Here is an 18,929-nt window from a genome sequence, read left to right as displayed (position 1 = left end):
ACATAATCGTGGTCCATTAACGGCTATGTGTTGATGGTGCCGCAGCAGTAATGGCATGGCAACAAACACAATGTCCTCCAGTAAAGAGTCACTCTGGTGCTGGGTTTGTGGCTCCCGGGTGGCCCCGCATGCAATCGGCTTCGCAAGACGTTCAATTTCTACATCCGAATTGTAAATATTCCGCATTTATAAAAATTTGAAATTATTGTAGGGGCAAATTTAGATAATTTGAGCCATTATCCAATTAGAGATGTCATTAGGGGGTCTATTGAAATGTGAAAGGGCATCTTTCTTTAACCTGTGAGGCATAATCCGGGCATGGACACAGGTTTAAAAAATATCTTTAATGATTTTGAGTACATTGGCAGCATGGGAGAATCTTCTGTTAGCCCAATCATTATGATTCTAGTGAGAGGAGGGAGAATGAAAAGGGACCAATCAGAGCACAGTTGGGGTTCAGGGGAATAGCTCTCTGAGGCGCAGACCAGGGATTACCCAGAATACAATGGGGCTGAACTACAGGCGCTGATTGAGGGAATTATTAATTAAGAAGACGAAGACTGCAGAGGTGGAGTGAAGCAGTGCTTTGGAAGAATATGGATGTTTCTGATATTGCTGTCCTCTCCTGTCTTGTAAGAGTGCGTGCGTGTGTGTGTGTACGTGCGTGTGTGCGCAGATCAGTAAGGGTAAATCCAGACTTGAAAGAGCAGCTCAATGAAGCTCTTCCATTTATCTGCTTTCTCTATGCTTGCTTTGCTCCCAGTTCAGTTAGAGTTGAGGAGTTAACAGGACAGGGAAGAGTGAAGGCACTATGGAGGGCACAAAGGGGTTTCAACCCCCTGATCAACCTCAGGCTCAGGGAAGGAGGAAATGTTGGTGATGTCTGCAAGCAGGAAGGGAGAGTTCTCCATTTACAAGCCGCATTCAGCCGACGTTGGCTAATAGTGATCCGGAAATGTGCAAAAAGGACTGTGCCACTATTTACAGCTACATTATTTACAAAGACCAAATAGCCACGAAATGTTTACGCTGGTTATTTTCCCTTTTTGGTTTCTCGACTAGGCCTGCTCTGATGACGAGTCAAGTGTGTTATTTCACAGAGAACAAAAAAAGCATGACCCCATTTAGTTTCTTGTGCGATTAAATAAAGCTGATTTCACAGGAGCAAACCTGGAGTAGATGGCTTTCATTAGAACAGACTGCCTGCCCGGCCAAAGAAGCTGTCCGGTCTACAGTTTAATCCAATTTATTTTAGCATGATAAAGGCCATTACCACCGTCCAGTCATGCTAGCCCCCGACATAAGAGTACCCGACACACACTCACTACCACACTATTGGATCTAACAGTCGAAAGAACTCCGGTGCCACAGAAGAGCATTGGGTAAATACACAACCAATAGAAGACCAATGAAAAGCAATGTTCTATAGAATGTTTGGCAGAGAATTTAGTAATATCTTCTATATATTATACAAACTAAGTGATTTATGGCTTAACTCAGTTATGACCTGGGGTCCCAACTTAAAACGACCCAAATGGTCTCTGGGTGGTTGTGTACATGGATTGAAATAAACATGGATTGGTTAAATGTTATTCAAGTATGCTGGAAACTTTTGTAATAATGATGTTGAGACAATTATTATTACTCTGGAACTTTTCTATGGGCAAGGGAGGAATTCATCCATTGCATATTTTATATCCACCAAAAAAGTATTTATAAATATTTTATTAGGTTTACAAATGTGGCTGCAATGGGTCATTAATTGTATCCATCATTAGCCATTAATTTTATAATTCATGGATACATTTATGATCTCATTTTCTCAAAGATGGTGATTTGTAAAGGAGGCAGTGGGCGCTTTACAGAAAACAAAGCTGGATGATGACAGCATTACTCTAAGAAAGAAATCGGACTCTTTCAGAATCTAAATCGGCGGGTTTATGTTGCTGTTTGACCCAACTGTCAAGAAGGTCACCGCTCTAAATCGTCTGCAACACGTGATCAAATTCACCGCACTTGACAGGGAGAGGGAAATATCAGGGGCATTACTGAAGGAGAGAAAAAAGGCAGGCTATTTTCGTGGCACTCATATGAGGTGAGTGTAGCTGTTGAGAGACGCCATTGACATACAAGGACGCCAAGGGCCTATGTGTGTGCCTGTGCATGTCCGGTCTTAGTGATTCATTCTACATCACACTTGAATAAAATGCTTGCTTACATAGCTGGATATAGCTTTCTCTGTGTGTGCGCGTGTGGAAGATCACAAGCAAAAGAAAAAAATCTGACAACCCTTACAAACCACAGAAAACCAATCCATATCCCCATCACAATGTTACAGATGGCCATTTCAACTACTCTTAGGGCTGGGCACCAACAAAGCTAAATAAAGAGGTCAGATCTCCCTCAGGCAATTATCAGACATGAAGACTTAATGGGACCTTTTAAAACACACACATCACGGTCATCTAAAGGCTAAGGCAACCTCCATTCTGTGTGTGACCATGAAACATTAGATTCATAGTTAAAGGGTTGTGGCACTTTGAACCTCCTCATCCTGAAGCAGCCCTTATCCGAGTAAAACCCCTCCCACTAGAAAGACATTGTTCTAAACTTTTAGTCTATCATAACTGTTGTTAGCTAAACAAAAGAAAATTCCAACCACAAACAAAATAGAAGCATGTAACAATGTGCACATGCACAGCAACAGCAATATTTCTTTCCAGGTGATTTGATCGAAACAAACTATACAAAATCATGCGAGAGCTGAGACTCCACTGATTCAACAGTCCAAAACCATATCACTGACTAAAACTCGCTATATACACTATATATACTTTAGTTACGTTTATTTTCAAAGAAAATAATCCTAGCCCAGTGATGAAGAGATGAACCCAGCTGAGCTCAGTATCAGGCAGGGATATTTCCTGTGGTGCAGCGTGTCCTCTGCTATGCTACCCTATGGTAGTGCCGGAACCTACAGCTGCTCTGCACGGGCAACCGGGGAAAATCACGGCATGCCGCTCATGGGGATTCGGAAGAGGGCATAGCGGTGGTAGCGGTCAGCAGGTGCAGGGTAACTGTTTTTCCACGAGCTGGGCATACGACCCAACGCGGTATTCATGGGGGGGATAAACAGGATACGACCGGTATGTCGGCCCATGGCGAACCATCTGAGGCACTCCAGCAAGGCGGTACCTCTAATGAACTTATAGAAAGGCATGCGAGGCCTTCCCCTGGACATACTGACTGTCTTAAAGACATGATTCATGACGCAAGGACGCAAGCCATGCCTTGGTCAGTATGCACGGTTGCGTACGCGTGTTTGAGTGTGTTTACGAGTGTGTGTATATAAATAAACAGGTGCACTTACAGCAGGCACCAGGAGCTTCTTGACCTCCTCCATGGCTCTCTTCATCTTGATCTCTGCTCTGGCCTGTGTGTCCTCTACCGTGATCAGCACGTGGAGGTCTTCGTTGAGGTGCTCCCAGTTTGGTTTCCCGCGGTTCTGTTCCTCCTGGACGGAGAGAGCGTTGGCGAGAGGGAGAGAGAGAGAGGGAGACAAAAGAAGGGACACGGTGAATGACAGACAGTGGGGTGTTCAAGGTGCCTCGTGGCAGAGCTGCATATCAGAGGGTAGACACACACAACTCCCGTTATTGAGAGGCCAAAGGGCGGTCCTTTAGGGGGCAGTTTATATGATACTTTGAAACGGACGCAGTGCTTTAATAGACCCCCTTCTTCCCAAGCAATTAACACCACAAAGCATTTATGAATGAACTGAAGGATGGGTGTGTGTAAGAAGGATGTATGGCCTTTAAGCCACTTCAAACGTCACTCGATGTATGGCTTATGGAGCCTGTTAGGTTGATAGTTGGTGGATGTGTGCATGTTTCATCCCCGTACCCAGGGAACAAGTTCCAAGTCCAAGGGGGAGGAAGTAGAAAATGGACTGTATTCAAAGCCTACTATCAGTGTCCCATCGCCTTTCAATGGAGCCAAATACTGCAAGCACTACAATCATTTGATTTGAAATTCTGGTCAGTGGAAAATGGTACGTGGAATGATCATCATTTCCATTCCGCTCTGTCCAAAGATGCCTCGGTAAGTAGATCCCAATAAAATATGCCGCTTTTGTGCGGAGAAGGTAAAGGAGGATATAAACTGTGGCAATCGCAACGATGGCTGGTTTGATAAGTGCCCTTCTCCATTTAGTCCTCATCCGGTTTTTCCAGACGGTGAAGTGTGTTGAGGATACTACTCCGAGCACTGTGAAAGCTTTTGAGGTTGTATCGCATGTCACTGGGTGACCACAGAAGCCACTGGTCTGAAACCTAACCATTTTCCCCAGAGCCGAGACACTGAGGAGTGTGCCAGTGTGCATGCCAGTGTGCGTATGTGTGCGTTAGTGTGTGTGTATGCATATGCGTGCGTGCGTGTGGAATCATTTTTTATAAATAATAGCTTAACCTCTGGCTCAGCTTTGCTCGCATGTGTCGCGGATAAAAAGAGAAAGAAGAGGATATTTATCAAGACTGACTCCATGTCTAAAGTGATATAATACAAGGCCATCCAAACGATATTTGGGCTACATCATCCTTTTATAGATTATGGTCCAGCGGCGCTTTGTTTGCCCTCAACATGATCCGCCCAGAGCCTGGCGATCACTGCTACCTTGCGGCGTGAGCTCGGACAAGGAGGTGTCCAATTACTGACAACACATAGCTGCCTCTGCAGGAGGGCACTACCTGACACATTTTCAATATTCTGAACAAGCAGAAGGGTATTGGTTACAGACAACACACACGCACACGCACACGCACACACACACGCACACACCTTAGCGCCACCCGCGCTCTACTCTGCAGATGGGCAGTTGCCATGGCGCTGCTCTTTGCAACACACGTCTTTGTTGAAGCACACACGCGCCCGCGAAGAGTTCAAAATCCCGCTCTAATTTTTTCCCTTTTCCCGCAAGATTCAGGAGCCAGGCCATTATGTTACCATGGCGGTTTGCTGGTGGCATATAAGGGGATGCATAGTAGGGACTGGTATGTGCCTCGGTACATACAGCAGATGATGCATTGACAAGCGGTAACGACATGCATGGATGGCAGGCACATGGCCTTGTGTGAGATGTGACACACGGCCAGTGTTGGCTGATTATGATTCCACGTCGACGCAACGCAAGGGGGTTTACGGACCCGTTACATCCTTGGGCCTAAAAAAAAAAAATGTTTGGTTCCTTTTGGTCGTCAGTTGAGGTCATGGGTAGGTAGGGAATTTATTTTATTTTATTATTTTATTATTTCCAGCGGCAGCGAATGATGGGTAGGACTTTTTTTCAATTTTTTTTTTTAAAGCTCCTAAAATAATTTGGCTCGCACATAAATTGACAGGGTCGGAACCAAACAAAACAATTGTTTAGGCCTTGTGGACCCTCCTGACATGCGTCTCCCATACATGTTACCGTGGCGTCAAAGGGACGCAGCGGGAAGGGCTGTGATTGGTCCGCTCACTAAAACCCAACGCAGAACAAAAACGGGTCCACGGCCGCGTCGAAGCGCCTGCGCGGTCGTTGTGTCGAGGACGACGTGGAACCATAATCAGCCCTTCAGTCAACGCAAGCTAGCACCAGAGAGAGGCACCCACCTCGCCGGTAGGACTGCTTGTGAACACGGTCGCCGACAAAGCCTGTCTCACGGAGGTGGGACGAAGCAGGAGGGAAACGCAGACGGGGAGACACGGAGACCGAGAGATGAAAGGGGGGGGAATGCCAGGCAGGCCTTAGAAAAGCTGTCCCAACGCCGCATTAGATCACTGGAGCTCCGGGATAACACCAGCGATGTGTGTGTTATGGCCAAATATGCAGCATGTAAATAGCAGCAATAAATCGAGCAGACAGAGCGACTCGCTGTGCTGGGTTTAGCTGGTTGACCTACAGGCTGCCACCCCCCCCCCACCAACAAACACAGGAATAGGAAACGGTCACACATGTAATTGAGAGGCGTAGACCCACCCTTCACAGAGACACCGGATCCCTTTGAAATGCTCTGTGGGGTGCCCAGGTACAAAAATATACCGTAAACTGTGTGTGTGTGTGTGTGTGTGCATGTGTGTGTCAGACTACAGAGAGAGATTGCTTCAAACAAAGCCTATGGCTGAAGCCAGAGGGCAGAAGAGGACAACAACAGATTGGTTACAGCCTCACCTCACATGGCCGGGCCAATCGCGGGTAAAACAAGGTGGTGATTATTATGGTTTAAGATATTCTCTTAAATACCATGTCCAAGGGAATCCTACACATACCAGCAGTATTATTGACCATCACGTCGGCCCCCTTCTACATTACCTCTAGCTCATCCACAAGGCGTACAGAGCACACCGTCTCTTCGCCTGAACGCATTAGCAAACAGACTGCCCCCGAGACGGTGAGACAAACTCTCTGTACATCGCTTTGGCTTTTCTCATCAACCTAATAGGCCCCTGTAAACACTTAATAAAAGCACAAACAAGCTGTGGATCGCACTCGAGGCCAGGCAATCAGCAACCCCTACAGCGGACGTGGGGAGGGAGCAAAAAAAAAAAAAACTAACAAGTCAGCTGAAACTCAGACGGACAACAAAACAAACCGGCTGGCCGGGGCACCAACAAGCCAATCTACTCTGGCCTTATCGATTGCTCTTGTTATACGTATTATTCCTTGAGCGGCCCGGAGCCAGTGCTCTGCTCGGTGTCCTGCAAGCTGGCAGATATTGTCAGTGGAGGCCCTGCGGGGCGGCCATCCACCCTGCTGATATTACAACTCTAGTAATTAAGCGGGTGGTGGGGGTGACGAGAACAATCGCTAGGAGTACATATCAAATGAAATAGCTTTGTCGCTTATTGCAGCAACTGGCAGAGTGCAACTCTGCCAACGACACGAAGCGCCGCGTGCACAAAGCCAACTCAGATATCGCATTATGCCGCAGCCGAAAAAATCAAATCAGGGAACGGTTCCGACAGGAGCGACGCAAACTTCTTTATTCGCCGGGCGGGCGGTCGATAACGCGTACCTGCATAGTTTAATTGCCCAGATTCCCGCTGTTGTTTTGTATTTAGCCCATTAGTCGATCTGCATTAGGTTCTAAAGTCACATTTGATGAAACTTAAATAGGCCCCAAGGGGATTCCTTTCTCTTCAAAGTATTAGAACAATGGAGATCTCTAGGACTGCGGATGCAGAATGCTACCTACGGGGTGCGTCAGGGAACCAGTGACGAGGTTAGCCAACAGTTCAGAAGATGGGGGGGGGGGGGGGGGGGGGAGAGATCAAGCAGAGAGCTGTGCACCTTGTGTTTGCTCTGTAGGGAACCACGGGTGCATGTGTTGGCTTGCACCCCCACCCACCCACCCCCACACCCACACACACATAGGAAGTGTAGACTGGGAACAGGTTATTATTCTGTTAATGTCTCCAACATCTCGTCCTATTATTGCTAAACATCAAGGCATGTGTGAGCAAACACAGGCAGCCACAACAGACAAGTGACTAAACTAACCCTAACCCCAAGAACGTTCCAAATCAAACTCTGAATAAACTACTAGTGATACACCAAGCGAGACTCCTGAACACAGAGAAAAAGGCAAACACTGAATATATTTAGTTAATTAAAACATTTGCCCTTTCACCTGCCTCTTTGCTAACAATCTCCCAGATTTATTGCTTTCCTTTTCCACCCGTCTCTTGCGTTCACACTTCTCTCTGCCTTGTTCATCTCTCCCTCTCTCACCCCGGCCGGTTCCCCCTCAGCCATCACAGTGCAGGAGAAGAGAGCAGAGGGCTGAATTATTGAGGGCATAAAAACGCTGCCGTTAATGGATCCCGAACCAACACACCGGAAAGCCTATACTGCTGCTGGGGAGGGGAGAAAAGAGGAAAGAGGGGAGGAGAGGAGGGTGGGGAGAGTGAAGAAGGGAGAACAGAGTGAGAGGAGAATAGATAGGGGAGCCGGGGGGGGGGGGATATCATATGCCCATGATATGCATTATTGGCATACCACGAACGCGCTTGAATTAATAACGTGTATCCACTTGAAAGACCCAAATAAATAGGCCTATCCAAGACAAAAAGGAGAGAGAAAAACAAAAGAAAACATTTTGAATAGAGCCAAGGAAATATGCTTAGAATAAAGAGATAATTTGAAAAAGCTAAAAACCCATGTGGTGGGTCCTATTCAGGGGAACAAATGCAAACAGTTGTGCACATAAACAAATCTCCCAGCCCATCTTTGGTGTTTAATTGAACAACATTTACCACCAGGAACTTAATGGCAGTGATAGTTTGCACTATCAATTTTTTAATTCACAATTCTGCAAAGGATGGACAAGGACATTGTGCCGCTGATCAGAAACCCTGCGTCAATGTTTCACACCGGGAGGGCCCTTCATACTGCTTCTATTTGCCACACAAGGGGCGTGGGTCATTAAGTGCCACGCTTCGACCAGATTATAAAGGTAATCATACGTCAGGGTAATGAACTGAAGGTGTGCAGGCTTTCAAACGGCAAGTGAGAAAGAAAGTTACTTTGCGTTACGCTTTCTTTTTAATGTCTTGCAACTCATGATCAAATTTAGAAAGATGGTTGCCGGCAAAACAAACATGGGCTGATCACTGCTGATGTGTTTGTTGGTAATGAACCAGCACCAGGGGAGGCGATGGGAGGAATCTGAAATCAAGCGGAGAGTTGCGGCACCATAATGGTCTTGGTGAAAGCCAACGGGAGATACTGGGATTGATTCTCAGCGGGTAAGCAGGAAGCATGCTGTAGGATGTGTCAGCGAGCACGTGAGAACTTCAACCCTACTGGGATCCAGAGGAATTAATTAGTTTTTTCCAGCTAAATACAACAAATGCTAAGTTGAGATCGGGCTATGTGTGATAATATAATATGTGCAATATAACTATATATATATATATATATATATATATATATATATATATATATATATATATATATATATATATATATATAACTTTCTCCTGAGAATAGCCACATGCCTCATGACTACTTTTTAATAATAATATCAACTTAATACAAATGAAAGGCACTTTCTTTTACCTCCTTCAAAAGTATACTGAGTTCAACCCTCACTCGGACATGGACATCGGAATAACCCGCTGTTCAGACGGCACCCCACACAACAACATACGCTGTAGCAGCCCAACTGTCTTGGTCGGGATCAAAATCAACGGCTTTCCAGTACGAGTGCAGTATGAGGCACAAATGGCTACTTGCCGTGATCGTACTGTATTTAAATGGTCCATTTCATGCTGCTTCCTCTTACATACCGTTTTACCTGGTCCAGAGGAGTATACAACCCCATCATACAAAGGCATGCCAGTGAAATTGATCGACCGGTTACAGCTCGGCAGGTCCATGAACAGACACTAGTCTGGCTGTTTGCGCAACTGCTTCTACTCTTTGAACTGCACAGCCGACCCTACCAGGAACCATGCGTTGTCTGACTGTGTGTGTGTGTGTGTGTCTGTGTGTGTCTGTGTGTGTCTGTGTGTGTGTTCTTTCTATGAGGCTAGTGGTTTTTGTTCATGCGTGTGTATTTCGGCATCCACATTTCACGGTATGGGCAACATCACAAAATGCTAGCTTAACCGTTTTGACAAGATAAGAGAGAACGTGTCCCATTTTCCCTGTACATTTTCTTGGAAGGTTAAGTATTCTGAAATCCCATATATACTATTTTTTGTACATTGGATTTGTCTTTCATTGCAATGTTTGCTACCATTTCGCTGACATTTGTACTTCGGAAATCCCATCCATATAGTCCTTACTGAATTTTGAGTTTTTTTAATCTTCGAGGAAAGCTTTGCTTTTTGCCCTTAGTGACAACAGGCTGCAGTGTTGTTGTGCATCGCCATAGTGATGCCGGAGATGTAGGACACAGTTGTGTATCGCCATGGTGATGCTGGAGATGAGGTGCAGGGTGGAACCTACCTTCTTCTTATCCCTCATGGAGCTCTTGCCTCGCACCATGATTTTGCATCCGGTCTCCGCCTCCAACTGCTTGGTGGTCAGCCCTCGGGGTCCGAGAATTCTCCCCACAAAGTTATACTGTAGGACAGAGAGGATTGACAGCGTTAGATGAGCTGGATAAGGCAGAAAGGACGAGGAAAGATGTAAAAAAACATGTACTTTAGTTCAAGAAGCAAAGGAGGTCAAGCTAAAACAAAAAAAAAAAGGGAATCGAGCAATCCAAACATACCCCTGATAATTACAAAAAAAAATCAACTGAAATGTTTTTTATCCAGAGGCAGACTTGGATTTCCTTAATGAGGATTGTTCCAAAAAAAATGAGTGGACGGGAAAATATCTGTGGGGGGGTTCCAGGGAAGGATGACATCATCGGCCTTACTGGATATGTTACTCCACGAATACAGGCCAACATGTGGACAGAACACTATTCTCTCTCCAGCCGGCCGCCCCCATAAGCTCGCCAGACGATGTTGGAGCCCCCCGACATGTGCTAGCAATAGGTTCCTGACATGTACAGAATAGGGCTGGGCGACTTAGCCAAGAAAACATCTTGATTTATTTAAACTAATGGACAATATATTTTTTTTTCTTTCACATTTTCCGCTCTAAACAAACTAAAATTAACAAACTATAAAGAGTTCCAATTCAACCTGAAAAAGTGAGCTTACTTTCTCTACAAGGTTAAACAAATATGGCCAGTCTAGAACAAATCTGTAGAGTTTTGCGGTTCAGCCATTTAAAAATAACTTGGAAAAAAGCAAAGAAAACCTCCCGACCACCGTTCAGACTAGAGAGAACTCTGTGAAAGAGCCATCTTTTTTGGAGGGTGGAAAGAGGGGGGGGGGGTGCCGTGTGTTCGTGGGTGTGTGCGCGCGCGAGTGCACGTGCGTGTGGCGGAGAGTAAGGGGGCGGGTGGGGTTGCGTGGCAAGGTATTCTCTGCTTGACACAATTTTCTTATCAAGGTCCCCTTGCGCTGGTGAGTGGCTTTTCAGCTTTGCACCAAAAGGAAATGTATTTACCGCCGTAATCCTCACCACTTGAAAGTCCCCTTCCACTGGGATAGAGGGGGAATGGGTTGAAATAATCCAACACAGTTTTCAGTCAACACAAAAACAGAAGGGTGGGGAGGCGCAGTATGGCAGACAAGAGAGAGAGAGAAATAGAATGGGGTTCATAAAAAGGAAAACAAACACCAGTGTTCAAACACAGCAGTTGGCAGAGGGCATGATGGGTAATCTGCAACCCTTTTTTTCTGATATTTTCCATGTTATGTTTACAAACCGGAAATATTCGGCAGACATAACAGCGTTTTCCTTTCAGTCAGCCCATCACAATTTATTGACTTAGAACGAACAGTGACTCTGCTTTAAATTCCTCAACGCGCTCAAATCTGGTTATGCAATCCAGCACATCAGCTCAAACCTATAAAGAGGTCATTATGGGCAACGCTGCCCGTAATTAAGTGAAGATTAAAAATCGAACAGGATGCGGAAGCATTTCCCCTTTAACTACGTATTCAAACGGCCGTGAGGGAGAGGGCTGAGAACACTGCAGGGTGTTGTATTGGTCCCAGAGTCGCGGCGCTAGTCTAGCATGTCTGTCTCTTTGTCGACGAGATGTGGAAGCCCTCTTTGAAAAATGACAGCACACAGCGACCCTGTGTGTACGTGTGTGTGTGTGTCTTTGTGGGGTGACAGGGCAATTGCCGCCCACCAGCTGAGCGTGCTGTTGGGTCTCAATCACAAACACATAAACACCGCCACGGGGAGTTTAGTAGAGCGGTGTCTGTCTGAATCATAGTGCTGACTGCAGACGTTTAAGAACCGCAAGCTCTGGAAAGTGTCTATACTCAGACATCGCGCATAAGTATGTACACACACACACACACACACACACACACACACACACATCGACTTTGGTGTAGTAACACAAGCTGGCTGGCACAGGGAATTAAAAAGCAAAACTTAATATTAAAACGCATGCCTATGAAATGTCACAACTACATCGAGCGGGACGGAGCTCACCGACACCTCCTCTAACCTCTTCCATGCGTGCCCTGATTACTGAGACAACACTACACCACGCATCAACGTGGCTGAACCCTGAGGAAGCCTACTAGTGCCCTTTTAAATACCGTCTAGGGCTTGACCGATATATTAGTGGACTATTTATAGATTCTATATCACTGCCACCATGTCTCCGTCTCTCCTTCTTGCTCTCAGACCTGCTCACATTGCCCCGCCTCTTGGAATGTGTCTGTGACCAACATGGATGATGATTGGAAATGACAAGGGAGACAGGCCCTGATAAAGAGTGACACTGACAAATAGAGAAATAAGGAGGGATTAGTTAAGGACATCTTTTATTGTTGAACTTAAGTCATTTTCGATAAATGGCCTCTAAATCATCTATTGTAATGGTTTCAATGTTGTGCGACATTGTAAAGCAAAAACTTTAAATACTTGGGTCCTAAAACCAATGCTAAATCAGAACGGTGTTGATAGGAGAGTATAAGGGCATAGGTCGACTAGTAGGTATTTGACACATTTACTCAAAGAATAGGACCATTAGAGTATGCAGTAAAAAAAAAAGCATGAATAAAAAAAGGCGCAGGCCAGGCATAATGTCTGGAAAATGTGTCCTTAAAGTAGCAGTGTGTAAGATCGAGCCCCTGCCATTTAGTAGACCGGTGACTCTCAGAATGAATAAAAAATTGCAACAGTGTCTGTCTGACTGTGTGACTCGTACACTGGTAGCTCCGCTGGTGAGATGGCGTGAGTGGGAGCGGTTCTGTGAGTGACAGTACGATTCTTGTAAACAAAGGGGCGCAGGCTGGCTCGCATTCTTTTTGTGTTGTATCAGTTACAGGATGTGATTTTACTAGTGACTTGACTAGCAACAAGCTAGTAGAAATGTTACACAATTCTCCTTTAAGGTTTACACAATATCCACCCACCAACCCACACCAAGACTAACCAACATCATGTCTGTTTTTCTCCTGGAAGACTTAACATTGACTTGGCTTTAACCCAGAGAACTCTTTCATTTCCAAATAAAACAAATTTAACAATCGTTTGGTATAAAAACCTCATAAATTAGAAATAATTTAATACATCTCTAGGTGGTAATAAAGTGTGAATTGCACCACTTGGGGCAGTTTTCTGTGCTTTTCCTCAGCAGCGGAGGTTCTACCCTTTTAAAGCCCGCAAACCCGAAAGGACCGGGTGCCATTTTGAAACCACTTGTGTTGTAATGTGGGATCCAGGGAGCGCCCCTATAGTAGATACAGGAAGGGTTCCGCCTCCATCTTGATCTTTAAAAAAATACGGATTTGTTCAATCTACACATTGCACCGCCGTCACACATTGGCTGAAGTTTTTCCCGAACTTGGCAGCATACCCCCACTCTGGATCCCTCTGCTCATTTTTTAGCAAATGAGGAGATTAGCAGGACAGCGAGACCTTTGGCAGGCCGACTTTACCCTTTGCTCAAACTCCCATCTCTTTAATCTGGACCTTCTCAAGCAGAGAAAACACACAGCCAACTACTCGTGCGCACACACACACACACACACACACACACACATAACAAACCTCTCCTCGCGCCCCCCCCCCCCCCCCCCCTCGCTCCCTTCGGGACAGGGGCTTACACCGACATTAAAGGATCTTTGTTTAGTCCCCCTTATCGCTACTCCACAGACGGGCTATATTGTTTACATGTATGTTTTAATAATATATATAGTGCACGCGCGCGCATGCGTGCGTGCGAGAAAGCGGGGAGAACTCTTGCAGACACTCAGGCTGACTTTTGTGCACTCATTATGTTTCGTGTTTTTTTTTTACATAAAATATGATTATGTGTTTGTGCAAACAAACAAGCAAAACGACAATGGGCCTGACAACAATGCTTGGGGAGGCAGAACAATGTGCTCAGCATGGCTGTTTGTGCACTGGCAAGAGAAGAGGGGGCAGGAAATTAGATCATGTGACCGCTGTGGAAGTGTGAATACACAATCATTATTAGCCAACCACGAAGGAGTTCAAGGTGAAAGAAACAGGGGAGAGATGCTGGGTAGAAACTATGGGTCACCACAAAATATTTCCCATCATGCATTGGGTTGATCAAAGTGGAAAAATGGCCAACTACATTCCACGGCCCTGTGCCGGTGATTTGAAGCACGGTATTAAATTCAAGGCTAGCCAGAATAATGAGCGCTGGGGTAACCTCCTACTAAACAACACAAATACATTGCCGTACTTAACCTTGTGTGTTTTACCTTTCTCATCACACACACACACACACACACACACACACACACACACACACACACACACACACACACACACACACACACACACACACACACACACACACACACACACACACACACACACACACACGAAGAGATGCAAGACTACAGACAGACAGTTGAACTTAAGTGGAAGTAGAGAAGCGTGTATGTGGAAAAAATAAATAAACAAAATGGAGACAGCAGTCTATGCGTCTGGAATGGAGGTGTATTTTCTGCCGGGTGACATTTACGCCATGCGCCCTACAGACATCAAAGCGCCCTTTATTCAGCACATCAAGCATTTAGCGCCTAATCCTCCGCCTCTTTGATCATTCTGTTTGGGGTTTGGACTATTATTGGGGTTGCAGGAAGGGGTGGAAATAAACAAGATGGAGACGGAGATGTTAAACAGCCCAGTTGATGCAGACTGAGGAAGGAGGGGGAGGGGTCAGGGCCGAGGGCATAGGACAAAGACGCTTAAGAAAGTAAAAGGGAATGTAACACAGAAAAAAAGACAGCTTTCATGATGCCAAGGCTTTCTGCTGCTGTTCGCTACTTAAATCACCATAAGCCAGTAGGAGACTGGCACCCTTAACTTGGCCTGGAAACACTTGAATTATTCTGACCATGACACAAAGTAAACTGCAGATCATTTACAGGGCAGAAGGGAGCAAAAGAGAGAGATAGAACGAGAGAGAGGGAGGAAGCCACAAAAATCCTAGATATGAGATGATACAGCAAACAATGAAAAAGAAAATCTACTTTCATGTGAATGTTTGATCCTGACCAAGCATAATGCACAGCACCAGACAAAATGCCTTTAAGATGGTCAGTGTGGACCAGAGAATATTCTAAAATATAAGATTTGCCTACTTTCCCATCCAGTAACTGCTACTGTGCGATCAGTTTACACACTGATACAGGCTGACCGGTTGAAGGCTACAAATGTGTTGTTGAAGGTTAATGGCTGTGGATAAACATTAGTCGAGTGATTGTGCAATTGAATGCTTGTGAGGGGAGAGTGTGCGTGTGTTTGCGTCTGTCGACAGAGAGAAAGAGCATTGGGGACATGTGGCTAGCAATGAGGAGGGATGACTATGTCACACTTGTTTCCCATCACCTCAGTCCGTGTGCGTCCATGTGTGCGAATGTGTGCGTGCACCCACACGCACGTACGCCTGTGTCTTTTGATCATTCAACAAGCAACCTGCTTCCTCCACCCTCTCACTTCTCTTTGAGGTAATTGATTGCGAAGTTACTTTATTTTTTTAGGAGTGATGCAATGAAAAAAGCTGGTTGTGAACAGAGTATTAAGGAACTATCAGGTGGGGTGCACTCATAAGTACCTAGCATTCTTGGGAAAATCATTTACTGCCCACTGTCAAATCAAACAGCCCATGCAGTCAACCATCCACATTACGTTAGCAATCGTTCCAACGAAAAGTTTAAATATTTATTCCAATAAGTGTACATCAGAAATGCAAGAATCCTGTCTGTTTGTGAAGGCATGACTGAGGGTACCGAAGGCTAGCTGAAAACCGACTGACTATTTTAGCTAGCGGACGACTGGCAAACTGGCTGGTTGGCGGACGGACTTGCTCAGAGGAAGCCAAATACTGCGCTGTCCAGCTCCATTAGCAATGTGTTGTGTTGGGTGGCAATGTTTAAGAGGGTGAAAGAGGTACTCACTATCTTGGATGTTTCATTTTTTATACCCTATTGGGGACTAGCTCAATGGGTTCTAATGCACATTGACGAGCTGAGGAGTGTACCGATTACATCAGCGTTAGAAGGGACTTCGTTTTTTTATCGTGGGCCTTATATCGGGACTATATAAACAATTCAGGTGGTTTATTGGTATTGTGGGTTGATAACCGTTATCAATGATGATTATCGTTTGGCAATAGGACATTATTTAGCAATAAAGATGTACAAATATGAAAAACGTATGTATTTAGCTACTTATATTGTTTATTGTTTACCTTAACCGTTCCATCCCTATGCCATACACAATTAAAAACACCATATAAGGAATTTCCCTTGTGTAAGGCCGGTTGTCCCTTGTGCTAGTTATCCAGCTTTGGGAAACGTTAAGCCTGTGCATACAAGCAATAAGTTGCCGTTTACCTTCAGCTGTGCACTGTCGCAATGTTAATCTCCCCTTTCTGGTCCAGTCCCCCTCTCGTCCCGTCTGCTCTATGTCCACCCTCTGCACAAAATACAACGCAGCAGGGACGCAAGTGCCCACCAAAACGCTTGTGCACGGATGTGTGCATTGGTGCATAATTAGGGGCGTGCTGCATTGTGCTGCTCATCTACCTGCCAGCAAGAGTGTGTCTGCAGCGATGTCCGTTCAAATTAACACACACACACACACACACACACACACACACACACACACACACACACACACACACACACACACACACACACACACACACACACACACACACACACACACACACACACACACACACACACGTTCTACTTCCGACCGGTGGCAGCGTGATCCACTCCCCTCTGTGATTTGTATTCACTATTCAATTTTCACTGAGACAAACGGCACGTTCATTGAGCTTCAAGCACGATACAGTCCGCTGTTGAGAGGTCAGTCAGGCTGGCATGGTGTGCACGTGGAAGTAGACGTCAGTGCGCGTACCCACAGTCCACACACTCATGCACTTTCACCCAAATGAAGAGCAGCGTTTAGGCGAGCTACAAAGGGGTAGAGGTCAATTTGATCAACCTCTATTGATTCTCAGAGAAGGGATGTCATACCGTGATGCCAAGCTGGACTCAGCTAGGCACCATCTGGTAAAAAAAACTAGCAAGCTAATTAAATCTTGAGAGAATTGGTCCTGTGATGATTGTTAAAAAAAGGGTGCCATGGAAACTGAAGCGCGTCTTATTTTTAAAACGATTTCACTAAAGAGGTAAATAGTTTCAGAAGCCATGGCAACGGTCAAAACATTGAACCAAACTAAACCCTCATCACATAATGCTACACTAACAACCGCAATAGCATTAACAGGCAGGTGTATCACACCCAATTCCATGAATAGCATAAACAAAGCAAGTCATTCTACTTCAATCCACAAGTGTTTTCCTTCTATGCCGGGTGTGTGAGGCGGTTGGGCCTGCCTTTCAAACAAAGGATTAGCGAAAAGAAAGGAAACTTGGACCCGTCGGCCCCGTCTACCAGTGGCTCGACAGCTTACCTCTGGAGGCGCCTCTCATTTCATAGTCGGCCCTGTGTGCACAATGTGTGCGTGCGTGTGACCTCAGTTCTAAACTGTTGATATATATGACGGGGAGGCGATGGAGTGGGTTCGCGGGCAGCACCAGGAGACAAAGTGGATGGGCCGAGGCATCGCAGGTTCTATTAGGAGCGGGAAGGTCAGCGGAAAGGCTACCGGCACGTGCACAATGTGTGCGTGGATGAATAGAGGCATGCGGGAGAGCGAGAGCGGCAGACAGAGACACAGAGAGAGAGAGACAGTGGTAAAGATAGCATTTAATTGAAGTTTAGCGTTATCAGATGGCCTGCCAGTCAGCCGTCAGTCAGGATGCTGTTGCCACGGTGATGCGACCAAGCTATTTCCCAGACTGATGACGTCACAGAGTGGCTGGTGTACGCCCGTGTGTGTGTGGATTGACATTCAGAGGTGCAGAGAGAGCAAGAGAAGGAGAGCAAAAGCTGGAGCTCTAGAAAAGAAAAGGGGGGGGAGAGAGACAGAGACAGACAGACAGACAGAGAGAGAGAGACATGAAGGGTAGAAGAGACGGAAGGGAGTCAAATGTTTAGAGTGATGGTGTATACAGTGGGAGTGAGTGGGAAAGGGAGAGAGCGGCCAAGAGAGGGGAGGAAGTGTGAGTGAATCGAAAAAGATGTGAAAGGGAAAGTGAGAAGGAGGTATAAGCAAAGCCTTGTTTTGAAATGAGTATTTTTCAGGAGTGCTTAGGAATGATAGAAGGCAAGACAAAAAAATATATAAAAGAACGTAAAAGTACAAATCAGCAGGTGTTCCAAGTGACAAGAAAAGCGATGCAAGCAGGGGCAGGGGCTGAGCAGACAAATCTGGCAAGGCAGCAGTGTGTTTGCCAAGAACACACACACTTTACAGTCTCTCCCTCCCCACTGTAATGCAGTGCACCTAGCCACACACACACACACACACACACACACACACACACACACACACACACACACACACACACACACACACACACACACACACACACACACACACACACACACACACACACACACACACACACACACACGAGGGAGGTTGTCCCCAGTCCAATAATTATCACTACAGTCTCCGCTTCTCCTAGCATGATACACACGGGACACAGGAAGTGAATTTACAGAATTTTCCCTCAGTTCGCCCCACATCCTTATCCAAACACACGTTCAGCAAACCCTTGCTAACTGCAGCCACCTCCAATGACCTCCATTTAAAACTGCAACGTTGTCACATAAGGGATTATTGCGAAAGCGCCACCTTGCCAGTTTCTACTTCAACATTAAATAGAGAAACAAGAATGTTTTGCCATGTACTTCCATAATCAATGCTTTAAAAAGTGACATTGGCAGATATACT

General features: G+C 45.7%; 1 protein-coding gene across 5 annotated transcripts in view; it reads right to left on the bottom strand.

Moving 5' to 3' along the window:
• The window catches only part of qkia (QKI, KH domain containing, RNA binding a), a 71,194-nt gene that overhangs the window by 27,564 nt on the left and 24,701 nt on the right, over positions 1–18,929 (bottom strand). For all 5 annotated transcript variants that reach the window (XM_056590216.1, XM_056590217.1, XM_056590213.1 and 2 more), the window contains exons 3-4: positions 9,992–10,108; positions 3,371–3,514 (exon numbers count right to left, since the gene is read on the bottom strand). In XM_056590216.1, coding sequence (XP_056446191.1) covers positions 3,371–3,514; positions 9,992–10,108 — 261 coding nt within the window. The remainder of the gene's footprint in view (positions 1–3,370; positions 3,515–9,991; positions 10,109–18,929) is intronic.

The sequence above is a fragment of the Gadus chalcogrammus genome, chromosome 5, assembly GCF_026213295.1.
Source record: "Gadus chalcogrammus isolate NIFS_2021 chromosome 5, NIFS_Gcha_1.0, whole genome shotgun sequence".
In the NCBI taxonomy this organism is placed as follows: domain Eukaryota; kingdom Metazoa; phylum Chordata; class Actinopteri; order Gadiformes; family Gadidae; genus Gadus; species Gadus chalcogrammus.
The sequence above is the reverse complement of the archived record's forward strand: the minus strand, read 5'-3'. Positions and strand labels throughout refer to the sequence as shown.